General features: G+C 36.9%; 1 protein-coding gene across 3 annotated transcripts; it reads right to left on the reverse strand.

The window, feature by feature from the left end:
• Positions 1-296: 296 nt before the first annotated feature.
• On the reverse strand, positions 297-10,945 carry LOC149538808 (ubiquitin domain-containing protein DSK2b-like). 3 transcript variants are annotated; one of them, XM_089800125.1, is made up of 9 exons: positions 10,735-10,945; positions 10,303-10,543; positions 8,330-9,100; positions 7,974-8,212; positions 7,731-7,823; positions 7,590-7,648; positions 978-1,084; positions 727-888; positions 297-552 (listed from the first exon to the last, which is right to left on the reverse strand). In XM_089800125.1, exons 2-8 carry the CDS (start codon positions 10,520-10,522, stop codon positions 743-745), a joined length of 1,635 nt encoding a protein of 544 aa, XP_089656251.1. In that variant the 5' UTR covers positions 10,523-10,543; positions 10,735-10,945; the 3' UTR covers positions 297-552; positions 727-742. The 3 variants fall into 3 exon arrangements, with proteins under 3 accessions (XP_089656251.1, XP_089656250.1, XP_089656249.1); XM_089800124.1 differs by having other exon boundaries at positions 297-583; XM_089800123.1 differs by having other exon boundaries at positions 297-888.
• Between the last annotated feature and the right edge of the window lie 15,702 nt (positions 10,946-26,647).

Here is a 26,647-nt window from a genome sequence, read left to right on the forward strand (position 1 = left end):
AAATGTTTTTTGTTTGTTATACATACAATTCTGATCTAGTTTTGAAAATTCAACTCTTGGATCTTACATAAAAAGACTATTATAACAATGTAAAACAAATGGAAGAAGTCGGTATTCATCTGAAGCTTACGCTTCAACTAAGAACATGTTCAAATGTAGTTACACCATCCCATTTCCAGCCTAGCATATTAGAATAATTGTTGGAAATATAAAATATTGTTGTCATTTACACAAGATGAACTATCAGAAAATTGCCTATGAACTTTAATATAGAGAAACATCCAAAATCAACAACATGCACTTGAAATCCAGCTTTTCTCATCCATAGCTTGTAATTTACATGTTTCTGATCCAAAGCCTTCTGACCTGACAATGGAAAAAATTAAGTTTGGAATATAACTAGTCTATAAGCCTACCTTGTTATTTTATGTTCCAGGAAGTCACTTCTGACACAATAGACATTGGTTCAATAAAACTATACAAATATAATGGCCTTGGGGGACTAATGGAAGGACTTGTGTAATCTCCACAGTAGTCAATCACTTGCAGTGCCTATTAATCAGCAAACTGAAATTATTTGCACCTGCCAAAACTTGTCTGATTATTTTAAACCTAGATTCCGAATAGTGCTTCAACTTAACTTGCTAACATGAAAATGTAAGCTTAAGTTCGGATTTTAAATTAAACTAGGACACAAAATAATTGGGAAATGTGAAAAAAAAATACATTGCTGAAATAACTGCTAGCCAAGATTGCCAAGAAGGCGGTCAACAGCATCATTGACATTTCCACCAGTCGCACTTAGTGCACGAATATTCTCCTGTGTATTAGCAAATCCCATTTCTTGTAGCTGTGCTAGCTCTGTTGCATAAAGTTGCTCTGGTGGAACTGCAATTACAAAACAAAATAATTAAGATTGCCAAGGATATCTCACATTTTTATATTTTTATGTATAGCCATGAAACAGAATAAAATACCATTAGAAGTATTTTGGGTGTTTGTGCCACCCAGACCACCAAACACCCCTAAGAGGCTTTCCAATCCAAGGTTGTTGGCTCCAGCAACCCCCGTCTGCCCCTGAGCCCTATAGAGGAAATGTTATGCGGGCTGGTGAGTTTACAAGTTCCAAAACACATTACGAGATAAAAAATACAGAAATGAGTCCCCATAAAAATGACCTTCAATCACAGAGTAATTAGTCCCTAAAGCATGAAAACAAAGAAGATTAAAAGGAACAAATGAACAGTCTGCTCATAACATTTGTTAGTCACCAGACTAAACCATACAACTCATGCTCCGAGATTTGAAATGGATCTTGTTTATAGAATAACAGACTAGATATCCAGCTTTATGATTTACAATGAAATGCCAAATACAAATGTGAATATGCATACACACAATGAAGTTTCTAGTATTTTTTATACAAAAAGTTGTCATAAGTATATTTTAAAGACCAGTGTCAACTTTATCAGGTATTTAGTGTGAATAATTAGCATAGCATGCATCAACCTTACAATGTCTATAGAAATGTATATACACGAGTGATATTGTTGCATATCACCAACATGTGGTCCTCTCCCAGAAATAAAAAAACTTCTACAACTTTATGAGGTGCCAAGAGATGTTCTGACAACAAAACAGATAGGCACTGGTATTTGCATGCTTGCATATGTTGATCTGCTACCCCCCTGCATCAATCTTTGTCTACTTTTACAAATAAGTGATATTGGTGCATATCACCAACATGAGGTCCTCCCCAAAAAACCAAAAAAAAAACTTCTGAAACTTTATATGAAGTGCCAAGAAACGTTCTGACAACATAACAGATAAGCACTCGTAATTAGATGCTTGCCTTTGTTGATCTGCTACACCACAGCACATACCCAGAGACTTTGAAATTGCGCAGACACATCCTGTCATTTACCTGACATCTCCAAGTCTCCCGCCTCTCAAGAAAAAAGCATATTCAAAAGTAATAAAAACAAAACACTTAATATTTTATTTGTTTGCAATTTTAGTGTTGACTATTTGACTATATATGACACCATATTAAATGTGCAACTGACATTACTATTAGTATTAGTATTATTCTAAGTTGCCGATTCGGGTTTGAGGTTCGGGTTCATGGGTTTGGGCAAAAAAAAAATTCCTATTTGGGTTCGTGGGTGGGTTCGTGAGTATATATATAAACACACACAGGAGAAACATGCATAGTTGCAAAACAAAGTCATTTCACAGTATGAATAATTGTTGCTTGATCATTGATCAATGCCAAATGTCAATGATGAACATTAAATACTCGCTCCTTAATCGATCTTCATGATTGTAAAGAAAATTATACATTGAATTACTAAATTGCAAAACATAGACTCTTTCATCAAATAATAAAGTTTGAAACATCATGATAGATGACAAGTGTTTAGTAGTTTATCAATAATCATTGTATCAAATGTCCTTCAAGGGTCAAATGGATCGTCATAAAATGAGGGGTCAATGGCTTCATCCCCAACTGCAACTATATCTAGATCCTCATCAATGGAACCCAAACTGGTTCCACTAGTCCCATATGCTGCTATATCATCCTTCTCCTCAACATAAGAGATTAGATGAGTGAAATATCTTTTATTAAGTTCCTTTTAGAGGTACATCAGAAAAAAAACCAAAAAACACACTCTTTAAAATTGTTTTAGCCCCAAATCCTGTTGGGTTCGCTGTGGGTTCATCTGGGTTCGCTACAACAAGGACCCGGGCGAAACCACAGTCCAAACTAAGGACCCTGCCCGGACCCGTGGGCAAATCCGAACCCAAATCCGAGCAGCAGGGGATGAATCCGGCAACTTAGGTATTATTATTAATAATTTGAATTTCAGATTTGATATTTTGACTCAATGGTTTTAGTCATCATAATTGTAACTTTCCGCTGTTCTTGTTTTGAAAGCTCTATGTTATGATATTTCTTGCAAATTATTAAAACTATATTAAAAAAATTGTCGTCTTCAAATTCCCAATCTCCCATTTTTTAAAATAGGAGTACCAGTGCGAGTACCCATAGTTGGAAAACTAGCTGAAGTGAAAAAAATTGCCAAGGTCTGAAAAATAAATTTGGGGGAAAAATCAACCAATTTCCAGCAAAAACTTGGCAGAAATCACAAGAAATTAAAAATTGCTTATATTTAATTAGGAAAGTTTTGTTTCCCAATTCAATGAGAAGATGCATCCAATCAGTAGATAAATGAGAACAAAAAAGAAAGAAACTTAGTCTAGATATATTTAAACACGAAGTGGGTACAAAATCACATTCCCTGAAACAAGCTTAGTCTAGATATATTTAAACACAAAGTAGATGCAAAATCACATTTCAAGGAATACTGAAGGTTGGAAGCAAATTAGTAAATAATTTATGTAAAACAAAATGCAATACATCATTTCAGTTGCATCTTCCTCTTCCCAGCTCTAGTAAAAACTAAGGGAGAGGTACAACAAGAGGGTCTAGTTCTAGAAGTCTGCACTAGGCATGACTAGCAATGACAACTCATTCAACTCGATGTCACCTAAAGCAAAACCAAATCCTCTTCCACAACTTCGTTTCAAACCCACCTCAAAACCGCTTCAAATCAATAGAAATCAGTTTGCAAGTGTTTGGAAGAATATTTCCTCTCAGCAAACTATAAGTGAAGCAATAAGAAATGAAATTGATTTGAACAGTTTTTTGGCCTTTTCAGTGCTGTTATAAAACTATGTCCAAGTTTTTTTTTAAACTCACTGAGTTTTTGTAATGATCCCATCTTTTGGCCTTCACATTCTCCAAAGTCTAAGTGGAGGATAAGAAAAAATTAAATTAATTTCTTATAAAGTCATTCAATTTAAAGGTGACTTTGTATTTAATTAATTTAATAAGTTATTGTATTACAAAGGAGATGCTTCTAGAGTGCATATTAATTATTGGAAAGGTGGAAGCCTCTAGAAGCACAATTAATTATTGCAAGAGAGGAGTTTCTAGAGAGTGCATTAATTATTGGAAGGGGGAAGCTTCTAGCACTTGTAATTAATTAATGTTTTAGTTCTTTCTAGAAGGGTGAAGGAATAAGATAAATAGGGGTGAGAGTCTCATTGTTTAGCACGGGATTATTGTATCGGATGATTATACCTTGCATTGATAACAGCTTGGATGTGTGAATCACACTCTTTTTTGGCAATAGAGGACGTTCATTCTCTGTTGTAACATTCTAGACGTCATTCCCTTAGGGTTTGGCCTTTGGAATACATCTCTTTGTACTTGATTGCAGCATTTTTAGAATTAATATAATTTCAGTAGTTAGTTCAGCTTTTGGGCATTCCTGGGTGCCCATTCCAGTGGTATCAGAGCTTCCTTGCAAAGTCTTTCATAAAGTTATAACCGATGGGTGCCCATTACAGTGATATCAGAGCTATAAGTCCTGCCATCCTATGGAGATCATATTGATAGCCGGATAAAGATGTATATTAGTCCAGATCAAGATGTGATGTTCAAACAGTTATTGGGCACATTAGAGAAGAGGCAACGTATGCAACAGGAGCAGAATAGGCGAATGGATATGATGTTGCAGCTTATGGCTAGACAGATGGGCATCAACATTGATGATTTGTATGTTGCTCCAAAGCAGAAGGTAGTCGATTTCTCAGGTGGGATCGAGACACGTATAGAGCCAGCCAGCTATGATGTTGGTGATGTGGGCATTTCGGCAGAGTCAGTAGAGACATGCGTGCAAAGTCAGGAGACCACATATGAAGCCTTGTCAGGGGATGATGACGTAACAATAGTGAAATTAGGAGAATGCGAGGATACTATCATATTAGTAGCCACTTCTATGTCGGTTGAAGCATCCAATGGGGAGTTTAATGCAATTAATGTTGTTCCTATGTCCATATATTTCGATGCGGCAACACCTATTGCTGATACAGTTAGCATGAGTACATATGGTTCACCTACAACTACATCTTTTTCAATGCATGATAGTGATAATATGCATTCTAGTCCAATATATATTATGTGGATGGATAAAGGGAAGAAGACGTTTCATAGATCTTCTATGGAGTCGCCTTATGGTGACATTCTGACTTCATCAGCACAAGTTTTGGATGCTAGGCTACAGGGGTTGGCCCTGATGATGCGGGTTTGCAGTTGGTTTAACGTCCATATGGATATCACATATTGGGATCCAGGTGGAGGTTGGAGTCCATTATGTTACTTAATTGCTTGAGGACAAGCAATTTCAAGGAGGGCGGATTTGTAATGATCCCATCTTTTGGCCTTCACGTTCTCCAAAGTCTAAGTGGAGGATAAGAAAAAATTAAATTAATTTCTTATAAAGTCATTCAATTTAAAGGTGACTTTGTATTTAATTAATTTAATAAGTTATTGTATTACAAAGGAGATGCTTCTAGAGTGCGTATTAATTATTGGAAAGGTGGAAGCCTCTAGAAGCACAATTAATTATTGCAAGAGAGGAGTTTCTAAAGAGTGCATTAATTATAGGAAGGGTGAAGCTTCTAGCACTTGTAATTAATTAATGTTTTAGTTCTTTCTAGAAGGGTGAAGGAATAGGATAAATAGGGGTGAGAGTCTCATTGTTTAGCATGGGATTATTGTATCGGATGATTATACCTTGCATTGATAACAGCTTGGATGTGTGAATCACACTCTTTTTTGGCAATAGGGGACGTTCATTCTCTGTTGTAACATTCTAGACGTCATTCCCTTAGGGTTTGGCCTTTGGAATACATCTCTTTGTACTTGATTGCAGCATTTTTAGAATTAATATAATTTCAGTAGTTGGTTCAGCTTTTGGGCATTCCTGGGTGCCCATTCCAGTGGTATCAGAGCTTCCTTGCAAAGTCTTTCATAAAGTTATAACCGGTGGGTGCCCATTACAATTTTTGGCAAAACTCGGAAAATACTCGGCAAGTTTTTGGCAAAACTCAGAAAATACTCAACGAGTTTTTTGGCACCAATAAAAGTCATAAAAAACTCGCCAAGCTAAAAATCTCAGCTAGTTTTTGTAGCTCGGAAGAGTACTCTGCCAGTAGTACATCTATGCCAGTACCAGTCCCCAAGACCTCCCTGTCTCCAGCTGACAATTCATATAATAAATACAAATATATAAACGACAAAATTTTCAAAGAACTATTGCAACATTTATAAAATTCATGCTAATTAGAATAAATTATCATTAAAACACAGCAATTATCTACATGAAAACATTAATACAGCACATTTTAACAAATCAAGTGGGCATCAGCAAACTCGTCCATGCATCTAGATTTGTCTTCTCCTGTCACTGTGGCAATGGAATAAGGTGGCAATCTGAATTTTTGACTGCTGACCCCTTTTTGGATAGCAATGTTGGTAGTTTCTAATAATATTGACAGGTACCATAATACGGTGGGTATAGATGGTATCATTGATTTTGTAGTAATTCATTTCTTTTGGGACATGCATCTTTTGGGACTTAGATTTTGTGTCTGTACTTGGATATGGACTTTGTACTTGTAGTAGTTTCTTCATAGTTGATATGGTACTTAGGTTTTGCATTTGTATCCCTGCTGGTTACTTGATTACATACAGATCTCTGCACCATGCCTAGGTTACCAATCATTGCATTTACAAGCCAATCCTGTTTACAAGACGACCTGGAATCAGATACTGGTTCAAATTGTCTTACGAGTAATCTTTACTTAAAAAGTTTTTGTTTTCATTTTACATGTTGAATCCAACTGATTAAATTCTGAAGAGGATATTCTGATAGTTTCAACTGCAAGCACAATATTTAAGGGTTTATTTTTCTCCTTAAACATTGTTGTCTCAAGATGCATGGTCCAACATCTCATTCCAAATCTCTCTCAAGAAGGAGAAGCTGCCTTCCAAGTTCATAACAATATTAAAACAAAAAGATTTGAATTTTATTAAATTTAATAGCTTTACCAATACTTAATTTTATTAATTACCAATACCTAATTTAATTAATTATTACAAATAAAGATTATTGTATTCAATACAGTCTATCATTTTATTGTTATATGACTGCACTGTCATATTGAGCAATACCTATATTAGAAGGTTCTCAGGTTCTCAAGAATAGTCTTAATATTTGATATGCCATGATTTTTTAATAGGCTCTCTCTCTCTCTCACGCGCGTTTAATTTATAAGGTACACACCATGTAGAAATTTAAAACAAAGTGTTCAAGAAAGTCCACACAAATAGAAAGGTATTATTGTTCACAATTAGACACGTACATTTAGCAGTTATCTAAGCATACCTGGTCAGTTGGAGAATGCATCATCCCTCACATATAGTGTGAAGGATATATGAATCATGTCAGTACACTAAATACAGTATATAATAAAATAATTCACATTTGGTAAAAACTCATATCTAAAAAGGATAGAAAACAACAATAATTATAAGAAATGAAGTAGAAATAAAATATATAGTTATAATGACGAAATAAAATGAAAAAAAGCATTTAGGCATTTGTAGTATGTACAATTAGAATGCTTTATAATGTTCAAGTACAGCTTGATTTAATGAAGCACAGACAGCTACTTACTGGCCAGCTTGCTGTCGAGATAGCTGAGATATGACAGCTTGATTTAATGACAGAAGTTGCTGCAAATAGGTTTCACAGTAAGCACTTGCAAAAAATGCAACCAAAAAAAAGACAAGTGCATAGAGTATGAATTAGAAATACCTGCATTGTCTCTGGACTTGACAACTGACGAAGAAATTCTGGACTTTGCATCATTTCTCTCATTTGAGAATTGTTATCTAAAAAGGGTCGAAACTGTGGATGTAAAAGGCACAAATACATTAAGTACATCTAAATGAAGGGCAAGTGTGAGATGACATGCCCGTAAACAATAAATTGTTTACAGCCTCATTACACATTAAATGGGTTGCAATTTTCAAGTCAAAACTCTCTTATTTCACCTACCTGATTCATGTATTGCGGATTGGAAAGTAATCCTTGCATCATCTGCATCACTGCTGGATTTTGTAGCATCTGTTGCAACATAGAGGGATCAAATAGTCCAGCACCTCCAGCCATCCCTCCAAAATCTGGCAGGCCAAGAAGTGGTGATCTCTCAATTCCTGGCTGCCTTAAACCTCCAGTTGGAGTTGCCCTAGAACCTGTATTAGTCTGACCAACTGCAGGTGTTCCTGGTGCATTTGCTGATAGCATATTCCAATCAATTATTTCTATATTAAAAAGGGGTTATAAAAGAACTAAGCCATTGAAATCTTTACCACAATATTAGCTGCTAACAAAAGTCTGGCATATCAACTTACCAGTGGGATTCCATGGATTTGGCAAGGGATTTGTATTAGGAGCAGGAGAGCCAGTTGCATCAGAATTAGTTGTTGATGGATTTGTAGTGGGAGCACGATTCTGGCCCAATCCCTGTGCTCCAAGCAAAGCAGCAAATGGATTTGAACCCAAGTCATTCCCACTTTCACCTCCCATTGTTGTTGCATTTAAGAATGGCTCTTGAACAGTTTCATACATGCGGCGCAGCATGTTAAAGCCCTCTGGAGATGATTCAATGTTGCTCATTGCCCTGTCTGTATTCCTCATCATCTCTCGCATCAGCTCAGGATTCCTAGCTGCATCTAATGTTTGCCTGAGAGTGGCAGGATCATTAAGTATATGAGCAAGATCTGGGTTCCTGTCAATAATTTCTCGCATTTGTGGATTACTCATAATCAAGTTCCGCATCAGATCAGGATTGTTCATGAGATTCTGGATGGCGGGCATGTTCATCATCTCTCTGATCATGTTGGGATTCTGTGTCAGTTGTTGCTGAACCTGTTGAAATTCAGGGATTCCTGCACCAAATGCACCAGTCAACCCGTTTCCGTTAAGGCCATTTCCCCCCAATCCAGGAAAAAGTAGGCTTCCAAGACCAGGCCCACCTAACCCCCCATTGTTACTTGAAGGAACTCCTTGTACAGGTAACGTCCCTGTAGTGTTTGTGGTTGCAGTATCTGTGTTTGCAACAACTGGAGATGCAGACGGCGCTGATCCACGCACTAAATGAATGGTATGATCGCTTTGCAAACCTGCATGTACATGCTTCAAATTAGGCAAACATTGCTGTTAAGGAAACCGGGCGAGACAATCTACATAACAGTTATTTACTGAAGATGATTGGAATCCTAAATAAAAAACGTCTGATATGCCAACAGAGTGGAAAGACTAAACATAAGAATAAATGTCAAATATGTTTAGGCCATATAGATTATAAACTGCATTTTAAAATTCCATTTCAAGTACAATACAATTACTTTTTCTACAAAGAAAGGAATAAGAAGACAATTAAATTGGAAGTACTGCATCTTACAGCAGTATACCTGAGCTGCGAGGTATAAGAATATAAGGATTCATATTCAACTACAAACAGACCGACTAATTATAGCTATTGAGCACTTAAACATAAATAATGTGACCATTTTGGGTGAGTAATGGAGAACATAAGCCATAGGATTTCAAATAAATAAACAATGTCAAAAAGAATAACAAGATCAATCAGGAATCGCATACAAATCCCGAGTTTTACTTCATGCTTGGCTAAGCTATAACAGGATAAGTCCAACTATAGCTACAGAAGACAAGAATCAACTTTTTAAAATAAGCATTATGCTCAGTGGACCTCGGTTTAACAGTGAAGTTGCTTGGCTCAAAAGAGCCCAGCAGTGATGAGGCAAGGATTGTGCCACTGACAAATATGACAGGGTAGATATCCCTCATCCCTGATACTTAGTCAAGTAAGTTTGATTATCGTGCAACCGAATAATGGTGTTTATTTATGACTTCCATCTTAAAAACTAATGATAGGAAACGGGCTTCTCGATTGACCATTAATCGGGAAAAGCATGTACCCACGAGTCTGAAATCAACTTCGATGCCATTCAATGATAAATATGCATAGTTCAATGAAATTCTGATAGTAGCAAACCAGCAAGCAAAACAGAACTCAGAAAATCTAGAATAATGGAACAACAAAAAAACTAAAACAGATATACTCAAAACTAAAAAGTTGAATTCGAACAAATATGACATAAAATAAAAATTATTCAGTTCCTAAGAGGGAAGAAAAATATTAAAATGAAACGCAATGTGATAACCTTACAAATTATGATCTGAAATATTGTTCTTTTCCCGGGGTGGGGACATTAGAGGAGGCCTTACAAAAAAAAAAATTCATGAAAAGCTCGATCCAGGCGCATGGCGAAGAAGTGAAAAAATCTAAGAAGAAACCCACCATAACTCAGAAGTGAATTATCATCCTTCAGAATGCGGCCCTTATAAATTAACCGCTGTTGGTCTGCGGGAATATCACATCGCGGAGCCAAGAGCTGTTTAAATGCTGCGACGGTGCCAGCAATATCCGCCTCCACCGTAAACTTGGATCCATTCGAGCAACGAATGTGAATTTGAGCGTCACCGCTTCCCTTCTCCCCTTCTCCTTCTCCCCCTCCCATTTTGGGGAGGATAATAATGACCTACCAAGCCCAATCCCAACACAAGACGAGAAACCCATTAAATTCCCTCAAATTCCTTTAAGATCTAAGCATCCAAATGCCCATAATTTTAGAAATTTTCACAATTCGAGGAAGTAAGTAGATTAGAAACCTGACCCTAACCCTTGATTCAGAGCAAAATTAAAGACGGCAACAGTGGAGGAGAAACGTACCTGTTAAAGGTTAGGGGCTGCGCAAGATAACGGCAGCGATAGCAGGTTGGATCCCCCTAGAGCCTAGAGAGTGTGAAGGAGAGCAATGAAACCCTGCGCAAGACGAAACGAGAGCGATGCAAATGGGCGTTTAGGGAACGGGGCTTTCTATTAATACCAACAAATATTGCCGACTCCGCACCAATGGCTTCTCTCTCGCCATAAGCACTCCAACTTGTTTATTTGTGCAAGGAATTAACAAAAAACCCTTGTCGAATCTACCTGCCTTTCGACAAGTTAAAATGTCATTTCTTCACAAATTAAGGTACATTCACGAAGATGAATTGAACGACAAATCAGTGTTCATCGAATATGAAAGAAACAATGAATTTATTTGTATGAATCCTAATGGGGGAGAGGAGCATCTTAAATTTGGAGGTTCATGTGGGTCACCATGTGTTATAATACTATTTTTTAATCGGTGATGCAGTGTAAGATAGGAGAATCCCTAAAGGAGATGTCTTAGCGCAAGCAAATAACCACACAACGGAAACACAATATTAGTGCAAGATCTGATACCAATTCACAACACTTTATTCATAAAATAACTATTTACATGCAATATGTCGGGTTGTAAGGCCTTCCCTATTACAACCAAAATACAAAAGCCATTACAATAACAATTTTGCAAGATCCCTCAAGAACCAACCCAAACACTAGCTAATCGAGATCCACACTTTAGTAGAAACCTCCAAAGAATATCTCAACTTGTGCTCGCAAGCCCACCAAGCAATCTCCTTGTTTTCCAAGCCGCAACTACTAGCCCTTCTCAAGCTTTACCCAAGATCTAGGTGTAAACTGCCTCACATTCGGCGCTCTATCCACACACTTAAGAAAACTTCGCTCACTCAGCTACTCCATCTTCTCTTTGCTCTTCTCCAAGTTAGATCACACACTCTCTATGACTCACTCTATTGAATGAATGCTTAAAAGACTCAACAAGATCTCCTACTTATACCTAACTAAGCCACAAGTCGACCTAGCCCATTACAAATTAAAATAAACCCTTACATTAAATATATGCATAAGCCACAAGCCAGCCTAGCAAGTTAAATTAAACAAACCCTCAAGCCACAAGTTACATTTAATAATGTCACCTATTAAACATCATTTTCCTTCTTTTCTCCATTTTTTAATTTTTTTTGTTCTAACTTTCATCACTTTCTCTCTACTCCGCAATTTTTATTTATTTTATTTTATTTTTTATAAAAAAAGTAAATTAAATTATGCCCCCAAGATGCTCCTGCATCAGACTACCTAGGTAGATAGAAAAGTGCATCCCACACTTTGACGCTAAACAAAATCTTCATCTTTACCAAAGGCTTCCAATCCATCAAGGACAAGAGAACAAATATATCCACAATTTTATGTAGATCCTCAACCACATCAGCAACCAATGAATCTCTACTAGCAAAATCGAGCTCCACATCCACAACAACCTGATTATCCATGACCGAGTGCTCTACAATTTTCATGTTAGACACAACCAACTGATCATGAAAACAAGTCTTCATCCCAGAATTAACAAGATTAGGAGTATCCTCAGCAACAACCTCAAGTTGCTCTATAGATTCTGTATCAGACTCCACAATCTGATCAACAAAACCAACCTCTTCCACCTCAACCTTGTTATATCATCTTCTCTCTCGAACAAGTCTTCTAACCGGCCAAACTACTCTCTTTTGGATCAATAGATTCTAGCTCCATAAACATCTACGGGAGGTCTTCCTCATCCTGTCCTTAACTCGATCAACCAAACTAGCTTCAAACTGAGCAAACACCTCCCTAGCTTAATCAACCAAACTAGCTTCAAACTAAGTAGACATCTCAACAAGCCTCCTCTCCACCACATCATAGAGATACATAATCATCTCAGGGTCCAATCCTCTAGGAGCCATCTTCCAAGATCTTCAGAAACCCTCTACAACAAATCCTTCCCACGCTCCTTGTGATAAACCTAGATAGTTTTGCAAGACAGATCGCAATTTGCCGCCTCGGATGAACAACCAAGAATAAATCACAAGTCTAGAAACATAGAACTGCAACCCACATCACACAAACTCTCTGCAATCATGCTCCAACAAGATCTACCTTCCATCTTCCCATCCATCGATCCATCATATCAAGATCTTCTCAAATCAACTTCTCCAACCCAAGGTCTTGGTGCAAACTATTTTAGCTTCGACGATCTGTCTACACGCTTAGGAACAACATTCTCTCTGATACTATCTAATGTAGTGCAAGGTAGGAGAATCCCCAAAGAAGATGTCATAGCCCCCAACAAATAACCACACAGCTGAAACAGAACAATAATGCAAGAGCTAGTACCAATTCACAACACTTTATTCGTGAAATAACTATTTACATGCAATATGTCAGGCTGTAAGGCCTTCCTAATTACGGCCAAAATACAAAAGTCATTACAATAACAATTTTGCAAGATCCCTTAAGATCCAACCCAAACACTAGCTAGTCTAGATCCACACTCTAGTAGAAACCTCCAAGGAAGATCTCAACTTGTGCTCGCAAGCCCACCAAGCAATCTCCTTGTTTTCCAAGTTGCAAGTACTAGCCCTTCTCAAACGTTAACCAAGATCCAGATGTAAATTGCTGCACATTCGACACTCTGTCTACACACTTAGGAAAACTTCGCTTACTCAGCTACTCCATCTTATCTTTGCTCCTCTCTAAGTTGGATCCCACACTCTCTATGACTCACTCCATTGAATGAATGCTTAAAAGACTCCACAAGGTCCCCCTACTTATACCCAACTAAGCCACGAATAGGCCTAGTCCATTACAAATTAAAATAAACCCTTACATTAAATATATGCACAAGCCACAAGTCGGCCTAGCAAGTTACATTTAATAATGCCACCTATTGAATGCTTTTTTCCCTCTTTTCTCCATTTTTAAAAAATAAATTCTTCTAATTTTCATCACTTTCTCTCTCTTGCACAATTTTTATTTTTATAAAAAATATAAAATTTAAATTTGGAGGTTCATATGGTTCACCAGGTGTTATAAGACTTCTTTTTTTTTATTGACCTTGTAGACTAGTGGGTTGGCAAGTTTGAATCAAATTTTACAATCATCTTATGGTTATTTGCCACATGTTTCTCTCTTATTTGTCCAATGTGTCAATCACATGGCTAGTTAGTGCATCAATTAGAATGTGCATGGTGCCACATTATAAGCGCACTTACCATATTGTTTAAATAGGACAAGCTAACCACGTAGCATTACACCACATGGCCACCTAATCCACCATCTTCATCACCATTACTTCCTACCAACAACTTGAACTACAATATGTAGTGTCATTTGTTGTGTATCACCTCTCCTTACAAGCAGCTTGCAGCTCATGTTACTTGAACAAAACTTCATTCAATACACACGACTCCTTGTGGATCAAGCCATGTTTCATTCATTTCTATCCCTCCATTTCTAGAGTCTTTGTTTGTTTTCTCACTATAATGTATTAAACTAGGGACTTGGTAACTTCAACATCCATCAAAAATGCGCTTGCCTATTAACCAACAACAACATCATACATGGAGGTAATTGCTTGGTTTTTTTATCACATTAATGGTGTTTTTGCATGTAATGATTTTGTTTTATTTGATTTACATCCTAACGTTTTTGTTTTGCAAGTATGGATATGACATGCAATGAAAAAGATGCATTCAAACTCTCATTGCTAACCCTTCATGGTGACCAGTGGGAAGAGTCATATTTTGTATCTTGATAACTCATCTTTGATACAAGTAATAATTTTATCCTCACTAAGGCCATTGTAAACCTTTCGAGGGTTTCACAATTATTTCTTTATTTTATTGTCTGACTTTAATTTGTTATCTTTTTTATTTTCTACTTCCTATGATATCTTTAGAGTGTTTTTGTTTATGAACTCAACTAGTTGTATTCATAAACACTTAAAAGGGGATCATATTCTTGTATTTTGGCTTTACTGACATGTCATCAGTCAAATCAATTCAATAATTTGGTCTTTTCAATCATCAATGTTAGTATTTGGCTTATGGGTCTGACATTCACTATGTAAGGTCTTAAAGTCAACTGTTAATATTGGCTTTGAGATATCCAAAATCATTGTTTAATGGTTTTAATTTAACTATTGATGGGTTTTTTATTTCAATATTATGGTGAAAGGGTATTTCATTGTTATTATAGGGTTTAGAGGTTTTGAGTCCATTATTTAAGGGTTTGCAGTTCAACTAAAAATGTGTAAGGGTTCAAGGGTGACATTTATGTGTTTTAATCTAGTTTAAGGGTTTTAAAATCAATTTACTAGGGTTCCACTTTATTTGATTTTGGGGTTCAATCTCACAATTTAAGGGATTTAGTTTTCAATGAATTTCAATTCAATGCAAAACTCTTTCAATTTAAGTGCTTTTGTAATTCAAATTTACTATGTAATAGTTTTTAATTCATTGTTTATGCTAGGGATTAAGGATTCCAATTTCATTGTTCACAGGTTTCTAATTTCATTCTTATTGTTAAAGGGTTTTCATCTTATTGTAACTTCAACATCCATCAATAATGTGCTTGCCTATTAACCAAAAACAACATCATACACACAGAGGTATGTGCTTGGGTTTTTTATCACATTAATGGTGTTTTAGCATGTAGTGATCTCATTTTATTACATTTACTTCCTATTGTTTTTTGTTTTGTGGGTATGGATATGACATTCAACAAAAAGGAGGCATTCAAAATCTCATTGCTAACCCTTCATGGTGACTAGTGGGAGGAGTCATATTTTGTATCTTCACAACTCATCTTTGATAAATAATAATAATTTTATCCTCACTAAGGCCATTGTAAACCTTTTGAGGGTTTCACATCTATTTCTCTATTTTTTTCTCTGACTCTAATTTGGTATCTTTTTTGTTTTCTACTTCCTACGATATCTTTAGAGTGTTCTTGTTTATGAACACAACTTGTTGTATTCATAAGCACTTAAAAGGGGAATTGTATTCTTGTATTTTGGCTTTACCGACATGTTATTAGTCATATGAATTCAATAATTTGATATTTTCAAGCATCACTGCTAGTATTTAGCTTATGGATCTAACATTCACTATTTAAGGTCTTATAGTCAATTGTTAATATTGGCTTTGAGATATCCAAATTCATTGTTTAATGGTTTCAATTTAACTATTGATGGGTTTTTTATTTCAATATTATGGTGAAAGGGTATTTCATTGTTACTATAGGGTTTAGGGGTTTTCAGTCCATTGTTTAAGGGTTTGCAGTTCAACTAAAAATGTGTAAAGGTTCAAGGGTGACAATTTATGTATTTTAATCTAGTTTAAGAGTTTTGATATCAATTTACTAGGGTTTCACTTTAATTTATTTTGGGATTCAAACTCATAATTTAAGGGATTTAATTTCACTTTTCAATGATTTTCAATTCAATGTAAAACTTTTTCAATTTAAGTGTTTTTGTGGTTCAACTTTACCATGTAAGAGTTTTAAATGAATTGCTTATGCTAAGGATTAAAGATTCAAATTTTACTGTTCATGGGTTTCTAATAGTGTTATTGTTAAAGGGTTTTCATTTCATTGTTAATACAGGGTTTCAGAGTTTAAGGGTTTTGAGTTCGTTGTGCAAGAGTTTCAATTTTATTGTTTAAGGGTTCATAATTTCCTTATAAAATGTAGAAGGGTTTAAGTGCGTCAATTTCTATTGTTCAATTTGGTTTAAGGGTTTTAATTTAAGTATCTGGGGTTTCAATTTCATAGTTCAAAGGATTTAATTTGATTATTTAACAATTTCTAATTCAATGTACAATAATTCAATTTTAGTGTTTTAGGGATTCAATTTTATTATTCAAGGCTTTCAAAATTTATTGTTATTGCTATGGATTAAGGGTTTTGATTTCATTATTGATGGTTCCAATGTCACTATTACTCTCAAGTGTTTCTATTTTATTATTTTTTATTAAGTAAAATAGGTTTTACAGGGGTTCCTGAAACCCACCAGTTAACAACAGAATACTACTAAAAGTTTAGGTCTAGCAAACAAGCAATAGAAAAAATAGCAGGTCATACCCGACCATTAGACTTAAACAAAAACATATGGTCAAAAGCCAGGGCACAAACAAAAAACCAAGAGCAACTATTAGGGCATCAATTCTTTAGCCAGCTCCACTTTCTTGAGCTCCAACTCTCCCATGGCCTCAACCTCGTTGATCTTCAATTGGCTATCATCCAGAGAGACCTCCTCCTCCCTCTTCCTATTATCCACTCTCCTTCTTTTGCTTGGGCTCTCACCCTACAAAGAATCATCCTCAATAGCCACCTTGGTTTCCTCGTTGTCCTTTTCCTCCTTCCCCTTTTTGGTTTCCTCCATTATTGAGTGCAACCGAATGATGTTATCATTAAGACATTTTATTATGTTGAGGCTCTGGTTAGCTAAGCTATGGAGAGAGCTCTCCATCATTTCCACTCTTTTTTCAATCTCATAAACTCTTACATCCAACTTGCTAATTCTGTCATTCCCATCCCCCCTTTCAGCCTTTCCTACCCCTGCATCCTGAACTTAATCTCTTCAATATCATGGAAGATCCATTTAATGGACCAAAAATTGTCCACCAAACTGTTGCAAGCATTGTTTAGGAGGTTCATCCCCATTTCCATTGCATTGTCACCAAGAATCACCAAATTCAGGTCAATGAGCTCTTCCAACTAAATTTTTCCATCCCTTCCCTCCAAAACCTTTGGGTGGATATGCTCTCTAACTAGACACATTTTTGCAGTATTGGCATGAAAGTTCCTCCATGGAATTTTCCTTCCTTTTGCTTCAAGAGTAACAGTGGTTTTAGTCAAGCCCTCTTCCTCTTTTCTCTCTTCCAGAGCTTCAATAGTGCTCTCCTTACCTTTACCAAGTGCCTTCTCAACATCCTTCTCACCACCCCTTTTCCTTTTGACTGGGTTGTCATCCTTCCTACTTACCTGAGCCTTACTGGTGCCCTCCTCTCTCACATTGCCCTCCTTATCCATGTCCATCCCCTCTTCCTCATCATTGTAATCCTCCTCTGAGCTTTCCTCCTGCTTTATCCTTCTCTTTGTTCCTTTCGCTGGCTTCTTTTTCTTCTTCCTACCTATATCCTTCATGATTTTAGCCAAATCCTCTTCATCATCCGAGTGTAGACCAACACTATCCTCTGTATCGGAAGGGAGGTAAGAGCTCTCTATCTCCTCAAAAGAAGTCACCTTCTGGCCAACAACCCTTCCGTAAGTTTGAGCTTTAAAATGCTCATATACAAGTAACAACAAAGCCTCATGGAAGATAGGATTAGTGTATGCTTTCTTCTTAAAATCCATAATACTCTTATTTACAGAGAAAAATAGGTAGAAGGGGATCAAAAATTTTGTTCCATACCTAAAATGGTTTAGGATAACGAAATGGTGGGTTTGAATCCTGTCAAACCTTGTGTCAAGCGTAATGTAGGATATAATTGCCCTTAAGACAAACCTCCATAGTTTCTTAATAGATTTGGGCTCATAGCAGGCACCAATCTTCAATAGTTCCTTCATCTCCTATGCGTCCTTTGTAAAGTCTTTCACCACATTCAAGGACATTTTCTTATCCCTATAGAATTTTATGCCCTGATTGGGAGAGTTAATGACCTCGACAATGACCCCTTCATTGACTTGGAAGTTGATCCCATCAATCTTCACCTTCCCATCTCTCCATGACTTAACCATTAGATCAGTAATCTTTAGATCCCAACCATGAAGTTTTTCAATGAAGGATGAGATGTCACCTTCCCTCTGTTGGAAATATTCAAGATTTGATAAGTTACCGAGAGGGGAGGGGTGAATCAGTAACTTCAAAAATTTTCTTTAAATTCACTGCAAATCCATCTATACTACTGCATAGATTAGTACTAAAAGATAAAACATTCATCACACAAAAGAACACAATGTTTTGGTGACCCATAAACCTTCCAAATACAAAGTAAAACTGGGGTGGGGATGGTACCCAAAAACTTCACTACTGTAGCACAAAGTTGCCCTGTTAAGGCTTACATTGACCACTTCTAGTGATCTGCTCTATTAGGAGCACAAAGGACTACTAGGTCCACCTTGTTAGAGGATTTAAAAACATACAATGAAGTATGCACTCAGTTAGGAGATTTGTACAAAGACTGTTAAGTCTACCTTGTTGAAGGATTTAGAAACTGATTCACTTGTTAGGATGAAGCAGTGGATCTACTTACAACTGATTGCTGATAAGATCCTTTATGCACTGATCACCTTATGTGATAGATATGACTTTTCTGCTCCTATATTGACCTTGTTGCATTCTTTAAATTGTTGCTGATAATCCTTCACATGCACTTCTCAAAAAATACTTCATAGTACTTCAACACAACGATATCTTACAATGCATCTTATATATATACCTTTCCAATTTACAAAGCTGCAAGGTCAGCCAAAATACAAGTGAACAACACATTAGAAAGTTGGCCCAATAGTAAATAACTCGAGTTCATTGAACTGACTCGGTGACCTTCTGATACTCGGTGTCCACTGCATTACACGGCATCGTCATGCACTCGGTAGAAGTGAAGGCTCGGTCCATACTGATCACTCAATGTAGTTCTGAACTCGGTGACCACTGGTGACTCGGTAGGTACTACATGCTGAGTTTTACCTTGCTTCACTCAGTAAACACTACTTCTTCCAATGCTCAATTTACACTGAATTTCCATGACACAAACTTACTGCTCGGTAGACATTGTTGGTCTTCACATTGCCTATATTCACTCGGTAGCCACTATTCTACTTGGTATAAACTGCTAAACACTTCGAAGCTTGGTTAACACTAGAATGCTCGATGAGTGTAGGAAACTAAGTGTTGAGCTCGGTAGCTACATTGATATAGATAAGTGGTGTCACTAATGGCAATAATAACTTAATGCCAACACCCTCAACTTCTCCCATACCTTTGATCATCTCTGCCACTTCTCAACTTCTTCCTCTAGCTCTCTATGATGCCTCTCCCCTACCATTTTTAAGGATTAAACCAGGGACAAAAATAGCAATTATATGAAAATATAACCAATAATAGAAAATAATAGATTACACAGAAAAGAACACAAGACACTAAGATTTAATGTGGTTCACCCAATCCTTGGGCTACGTCCACCAAACAACAAGTCTAATATTATTACAATCCAATGATTACAACTTGATTACAATCTGTAATCCCTTACAACTCAATACCATCACAAGAACAAATTTTTGCATCACAACAATGAAACAATCTGTAACCCTAAGACCTTTTATACAAGTATTTTTATGTTGCTTTAGGGTTACAACATGTCAACCATACGTCAGCCACAGGCCAAAAATTTATGAAGTATGTATAATACTTTCCTGATTAGTCACCACAAACTAACAATCTCCCACTTGAGGATTGATCAGACTCCACACTAGACAACAATCTCCCAGTATCCTATAGCAATACTGCTACCACATGGGGCTCCCACTAGATCAAACCACTCTGGACTCTATTGTCCTTTTATTCATGTTCAATCTAGAAGACCAACCAAAGTTGAAGAGGAATTCAACTTCTCCCTTGTCACGACCTTCGTAAACATATATGCTAGATCATCATTAGTATGTATCTTATCCAACTTTAATTGTCCATCATCCAAAACTAACCAAATGAAATCATACCACAATTGAATGTGTTTTATTTTTGAATGCAGAGCTGAATTCTTGGCAAGATGATTACACTTTGGCTATTTGTAAGAAAATAATTATCCCTCTGAGGGTGTCCTAATTCTTCCGAGAAGAACTAAAGCCATATCATCTTCTTGGTCGCCTCTATAGCAACAACATACTCTGCTTATGTAGTGCTTTGCCTAGTATCAATATCTCTTGCCAAATCAGAGTCAACATAGCCCTGTAAGTTAGTAGTAAAGCCCCCAAAGTGTAAACACTTATTAGATGTTCCTCTCAAATATCTGAGAATCCATTTGATGGTATTCCAATGCTCAATTCCTAGATGGCTCATATACCTGCTAACGACTCCCACTGCATGTGCAATATTTAGCCTTGTACATACCATAGCATACATCAAACTTCCTACAGTTGAAGCATAGGGTACCTTTGACATCTTATCCTCCTCTTCTTGTGTCTTGGGACACATCTCCTTAGTCAACTTCAAATGACTAGGTAAAGGTGTGCTGATAGCTTTAGCATTCTCCATAAAGAAATGTTGCAACACCTTCTCAACATAATCAGCCTGAGATAGTGTCAATTGTATGTTCTTCCTATCTTTGAATACCAAGGATTTGTTTTGTTGCCCCCAAATCCTTCATAGCAAATGCATGTGTTAACTGGCATTTCAACCCCTTAATGTGATCCATGTTAGACCCAGCTACAAGCATATCATCAACATATAAACATAAAATAATGTAGCTATCATCATCCAACCTCTTAAAGTAGACACAATGATCTGATTGACACCTACTGTAACCACGCTCATGCATAAAACTGTCAAATTTAAGATACCATTGCCGAGGTGCTTACTTCAAGCCATATCAACTTTTCTTCAATTTGCACACTAAGTTCTCCTTACCTTTGACCTCAAATCCTTGTGGCTAAGCCATATATATCTCTTTATCCAAATCACCATGAAAGAAGGTTGTTTTAACATCAAGGTACTCTAAATGCAAATCTTCAATAGCCACAATACTTAAAATAGTATGAATAGAAGTCATTTTAACAATAGGAGAAAATATCTCATTAAAATCGATACCACTTGTTAGGATTAAACCATAGACAGAAATAACAATTACATGCAAATATAACCAATAACAAAAAATAATAGATCACACAAAAAGAACACAAGACACCAAGATTTAACATGGTTCACCCAATCCTTGGGCTACGTCCACCAAACAACAAGTCCAATATTATTACAATCCAGTGGTTACAACCTTATTATAATCTGTAATCCCTTACAGCTCAATACCGTCGTCAGAACCAATTTTTGTATCACAACAATGAAACAATCCCTAACCCTAAGCCCTTTTATACAAGTATTTTTATATCACTTTAAGGTTACAACATATTGGCCATATGTCAACCATACATTGGCCACAGGCCAAACAATTATGAAGTATGTACAGTACTTCCCTAATCAGTCACAACAAACTAACACCATTATGTTGCGAAAAGAAGAACATAAACTCTGAGTTCTCCAAGCACTGTGAGCCGAACACTAGTTTTTCTCACACAACTTGTACTTGCATCCAACCTTGGTAAAGCAATAGTAATAGTTATTACCAATTGCCCATAAAATCACCCATAAAACGTGCCACAAAGCGCCCCAATTATGATGCCTCTGAATCGGCCTGTGCCAAACTTTCATCACTTTACAAGTTTGATTGACAACATTAACTTCCATAATTACACTTTATGTTGCTTGTCCTCCCCTGGATTCTCTCCATCTCGATTAAACTTTTAGTAGTCGTTGAAAATCCCTCTCTACTAGGCCATGTGTGTGATGTGTCCCTCCTCACTACCTCATTAGCCATCCAATTAGCAACCACATTTCCCTCATGGTAAACATGTGACACAAAGACCCATTCGAAGGAAAGTAAGATATTTTTTGTTTCCTTCAACATATTCTTAATACTCCATGACAGAGCGTGTTCTACCCTTTGGCATTTAATAATATTATTTGAATCCCCCTAACCATAGGCTTTTGACCCCTACCTCTTGAGCTAATTTAATTGTTTGAAGGGTTGCACAAGCCTCTGCATAATGATTTGTTTGGTCTCCCATGGGAAAGTAACTGCCACAATTCCATTCCCATGACTTTTTTAGATCACTCCTCCACTTCCCACCACTCTTAGGTTGCCTTTGGCTGCTCCATGAAAGTTGGCTTTGTGCCAACCTTCCAAGGGTAAAGACCAGTGACACTCCTTTATTATTGGTTGAGTATCATTATTGCTTCCAGTTTCACTTGCAAAAGGGTTAGATCCTTTAATATACATATAGTTTTCTATGAGGGCATTTTGAATTTTTCTAAACATAATTCTAATAAGAAGGCTAGTATCCCTAAAGACATGGTTATTGCATTCCTTCCAAATACCCCATTCAAAATGAGGCAAGGCCCATTTATAGTTTGAAGCCCAGATCCTTGCCAAGAGTTACCCCACTACCTAAAAAATTCAACAGTCGAGTTAGGAGCACACTAGCTCAACCCAAAAGCTTGATTGAAAAAGATCAAACCTCTCTAGTGAAGGAGCAATGTATAAATAGGTGATCCACAGTCTCAGCCTAGTTTTTGTAAAGGACACATCTATTAGGAATAGGAAGACCCTTTTTACTCAAGTTATCAATTGTCAGGATCTTGTTCTAGAGTAAAAGCTAGAAAAAAATATTGATTTTAGGGGTAAGACTAGGGAACTGAACCTTTGCCCAGTTTGGTCTTGAATCCTACCTCATAATAGCTTGGTATCTTGAGGCCACCAAATAGGTACCATCCAAAGTATTCTCCCAAACAAGCTGGTCCTTATCTTTATTCAAAGCCACTGAGTGAAGAATTTTCATTAGAGGTTTTAGGTCCTCTAATATTGAAGCAAGATCCCTCCAACCCTAGCCTTGTCTTTAATCACTAACAATCTTTCCAAACCTCTGGATGCAAATGCAGGCCCATCTTTCAAAGTCAGGAATGAAGATAAGAGGCCCCTGAATCAACTAATTGTCCTACTAGAAAAGGGTGTCCTCTCCATTCCCCACACACCATTTTTCCCTATTGTTAGTCACTTCTTTGGTGCTAAGAATTTCATTCCATCTATTAGATCCTTTGGGAATTGACTCTCCAAAGAGCAAGTTTCTAATTGAAGGTCTTTGAAGGTATTTGTCTTCCAAGATGTCCCTCTAGTCTCCCTTGCTAGAAAAGATTCTCCAAATCTATTTATCTTGGAGGAATTTGTTGAAAGGTCTTAGTTTCCTTATCCCCAATCCTCCATTCTATTTTGGGAGGCACACATTATCCCATGTCACCAAGGGAAACCACTTGTCGTCTTTCAATCCTGACTAAAGAAAGTTCTATTAGATCTTGTCCAAGAGATCCACATACTTGCTTGGAATCCCAAAGAGACTCAACACATAAGTTAGAAGATTTTGAAGGGTAGATTTGACCAACTAAATCTTGCCAACTTGGCTAAGAGTGACTCCTTTCCAGCCATACAGTTTTTTATTAAACTTGTCTATTAGGTTAATCCAGAAAGAGTCTGGGGGTCTCAAACCCATGGAGAGGCCCAAATATATAGAAGGGAGGCTTCCCAATTCACAACCTAGAATAGAAGCAATCTTCCTCTAATGCTCAATTGGAGTAATCATGAAGAAAACATAGCTCTTGTTCCAGCTGATAAGCTACCCTGAACCCCTAAAGTAAGAGCTCAAGATATTTTTCACCACCCTGGCCTCACCAATGGTGGCTTTCCCTCCCATTATAGTATCATCAATAATTTTTGGTGGGAGAAAACTAGGGGACCAAAAGAAGGTTTGATTCCAAATAGAGCTCCCAAAATTCTGTTAGCAAAAACTATCCTTCCAAGACATTCAACCAAAATAATGAAAAGAATGGGTGAGATCAGATCTCCTTGCCTCAAACCTCTGGAAGGTTTGAAAAAAGTCGAGTGGGACCCATTGACCAGTGCAGCCAGGGAGGTAGTAGTCACCAATTGGCTAATAAGTTTGATGACCCTAGAATTAAACCCAAAGGCCCAAAGAACTTTGAAAAGAAAAGCCCAATCCACGCAATCATAAGCCTTTGCCATGTCAAGCTTGAGAAGGAAACCTTCTCTCTTAACTTCTTCTAGAGAGTGGATAACTTCGTGGACAAATCCAAATTGTTGAGGTTCTATAATGGAAGGGAGAACCTTGATGGTCCTTGAAGACAACACTTTAGAGATAATCTTGTAAAAAGAGTTACACAGGCTGATAGGTTTGAATTGGTCCATAGATTCTTCCCCAACCACTATCGGGATAAGCACTAGGAAAGTGGCATTTACCTTCTTGTGTAGAATTCTAGCACCAAAGAACTCTTGCACCACTTTGGTGACATTATGGTGAACCATAATCTAGAACATTTGAAAGAAAAAGGATGGGAAACCATCGGGTCCCAGGGACTTGTCAACTACTAGAGAAAAGACAACTTGCTCAACTTCCTAAGGGGAAGAAATAGCCCCAATCATCACGTTCTCCTCAGGTTGGCTTAGAGCCAGAATATTCGACAAGATTTCCAACTAATCTTGATCCACCAAATTTGGATCTTTCAAAAGAAAATCAATGAAGAAAGAAATAGCCTCAACAACTATTTCATTTTTTTTTCTTCCAGAACAACTTCCCCCTTCTTGATGTTGCTAATTTTGTTATGAAATCTGTGTTTCAGAGTATAGGTGTGGAAGAGCCTAGTGTTTTGGTCCCCCTCTTTCAACCAGACAACCCTCAATCTTTGTTTACAATAGGCCTCCTCTTGACTAATAACATTATGAAGCTTAGAAAGGATAGATTTTCCACCTCTAGCCTCTCATCATTATACCTCTCCTTTTGAATAACATCCTAAATGATGCCAAGTTCCTCTAAGATCTGAGCTTTGGAGTGAAATATATTACCAAAATCAAACTTGTTCTACTTTCTAATATTCAACTTAACATTTCTCAGTTTCTTAGCCATCTTGAACATAGCAAAACCCTCTATGTGGATTTTCCACCAATCTAAGATATAGAGAGAAATATCCAGGTGGGAGGTCCACATTTTCTCAAATCTGAAGGGGAAGTTTCATTTGATATCAGTGGGGTCTAAAGTGAGAGAAATGGGTGAGTGATCCAATCTAATCCTGGCCATTAAAAAAAGATTATAATTGTTTGAAGTCATCTAGTCTAAAGAGATGAGAGCCCTATCCAAATGAACCTAAATGCAGTGTCTACCCACTCTTCTATTGGATTGATTGAAGAGACCTCCCTGAAGGTCAACATCTAGAAAAGCCAAATCATTGATAAAGTCAAAAAGGTCCAACTTACTATCCATATTAGGAGGGAAACCTCCCTATTTTTCATCATCTCTTAAAGGGGTGTTGAAGTCCCCTATGATAATACACATTCCCACTTGGAATCTAGATAAAACATTTTAAATTTTTACCCAGTAGTTCCTCCTACCATTCTTAGTATTGGAAGCATACACATTTAAAAGAAATTAGGATTCTTTATTTTTTTTATTATCAACTTGAACGAGGACAATATTACCTTCACCAAATAAAACTTGAGACTTGAAAAGATTTTAGCTACAAAGAATAAGAAAACCTCTTGAAGCCCCATCTGAATTCATAGCAAAGCCCTCCATATCTCTACTGAAAGAGATTCTTTCCACCACCTCTTTTCTCATTTTGGTTTCTTGTATAAGGATGAAATCTAGCCTATGATCCCTAATCATATTTCTTATTACCTCTTGTTTGTGGGCTCCATTTAGCCCACAAATGTTCCAGGATATGACCTTCATTTCTTCTTTGATAGGCATGCCCCTTGGATGGTCCTTTAGCTCCCATCGGCTAGATCCCTTCTAGTCTCCTCTTTCCTATTTTAACTATGACTATTTCTTGTAGGACTCTTAGGTTTTGCTCCAACATCAGCCTTCACTTTGCTTCTCACTGTAGCTAGGGAGACTAGGGAAGGGTCTCAACTTTCTTTTTCTTTGTTACTAATCTCCATTTCTCCTGGCATTCATCAATACAGGTCACAAACATAGCCTCCATTCGAGTAAGTTACCCTAGTGAAGAGGATCTTACCATATCCACTACTCTTGAGATTTTCCTGGA

The sequence above is a fragment of the Cupressus sempervirens genome, chromosome 9 (genome assembly GCF_028749045.1).
Source record: "Cupressus sempervirens isolate cs-2001-9-10 chromosome 9, ASM2874904v1, whole genome shotgun sequence".
NCBI classification, from domain to species: Eukaryota; Viridiplantae; Streptophyta; class Pinopsida; order Cupressales; family Cupressaceae; genus Cupressus; species Cupressus sempervirens.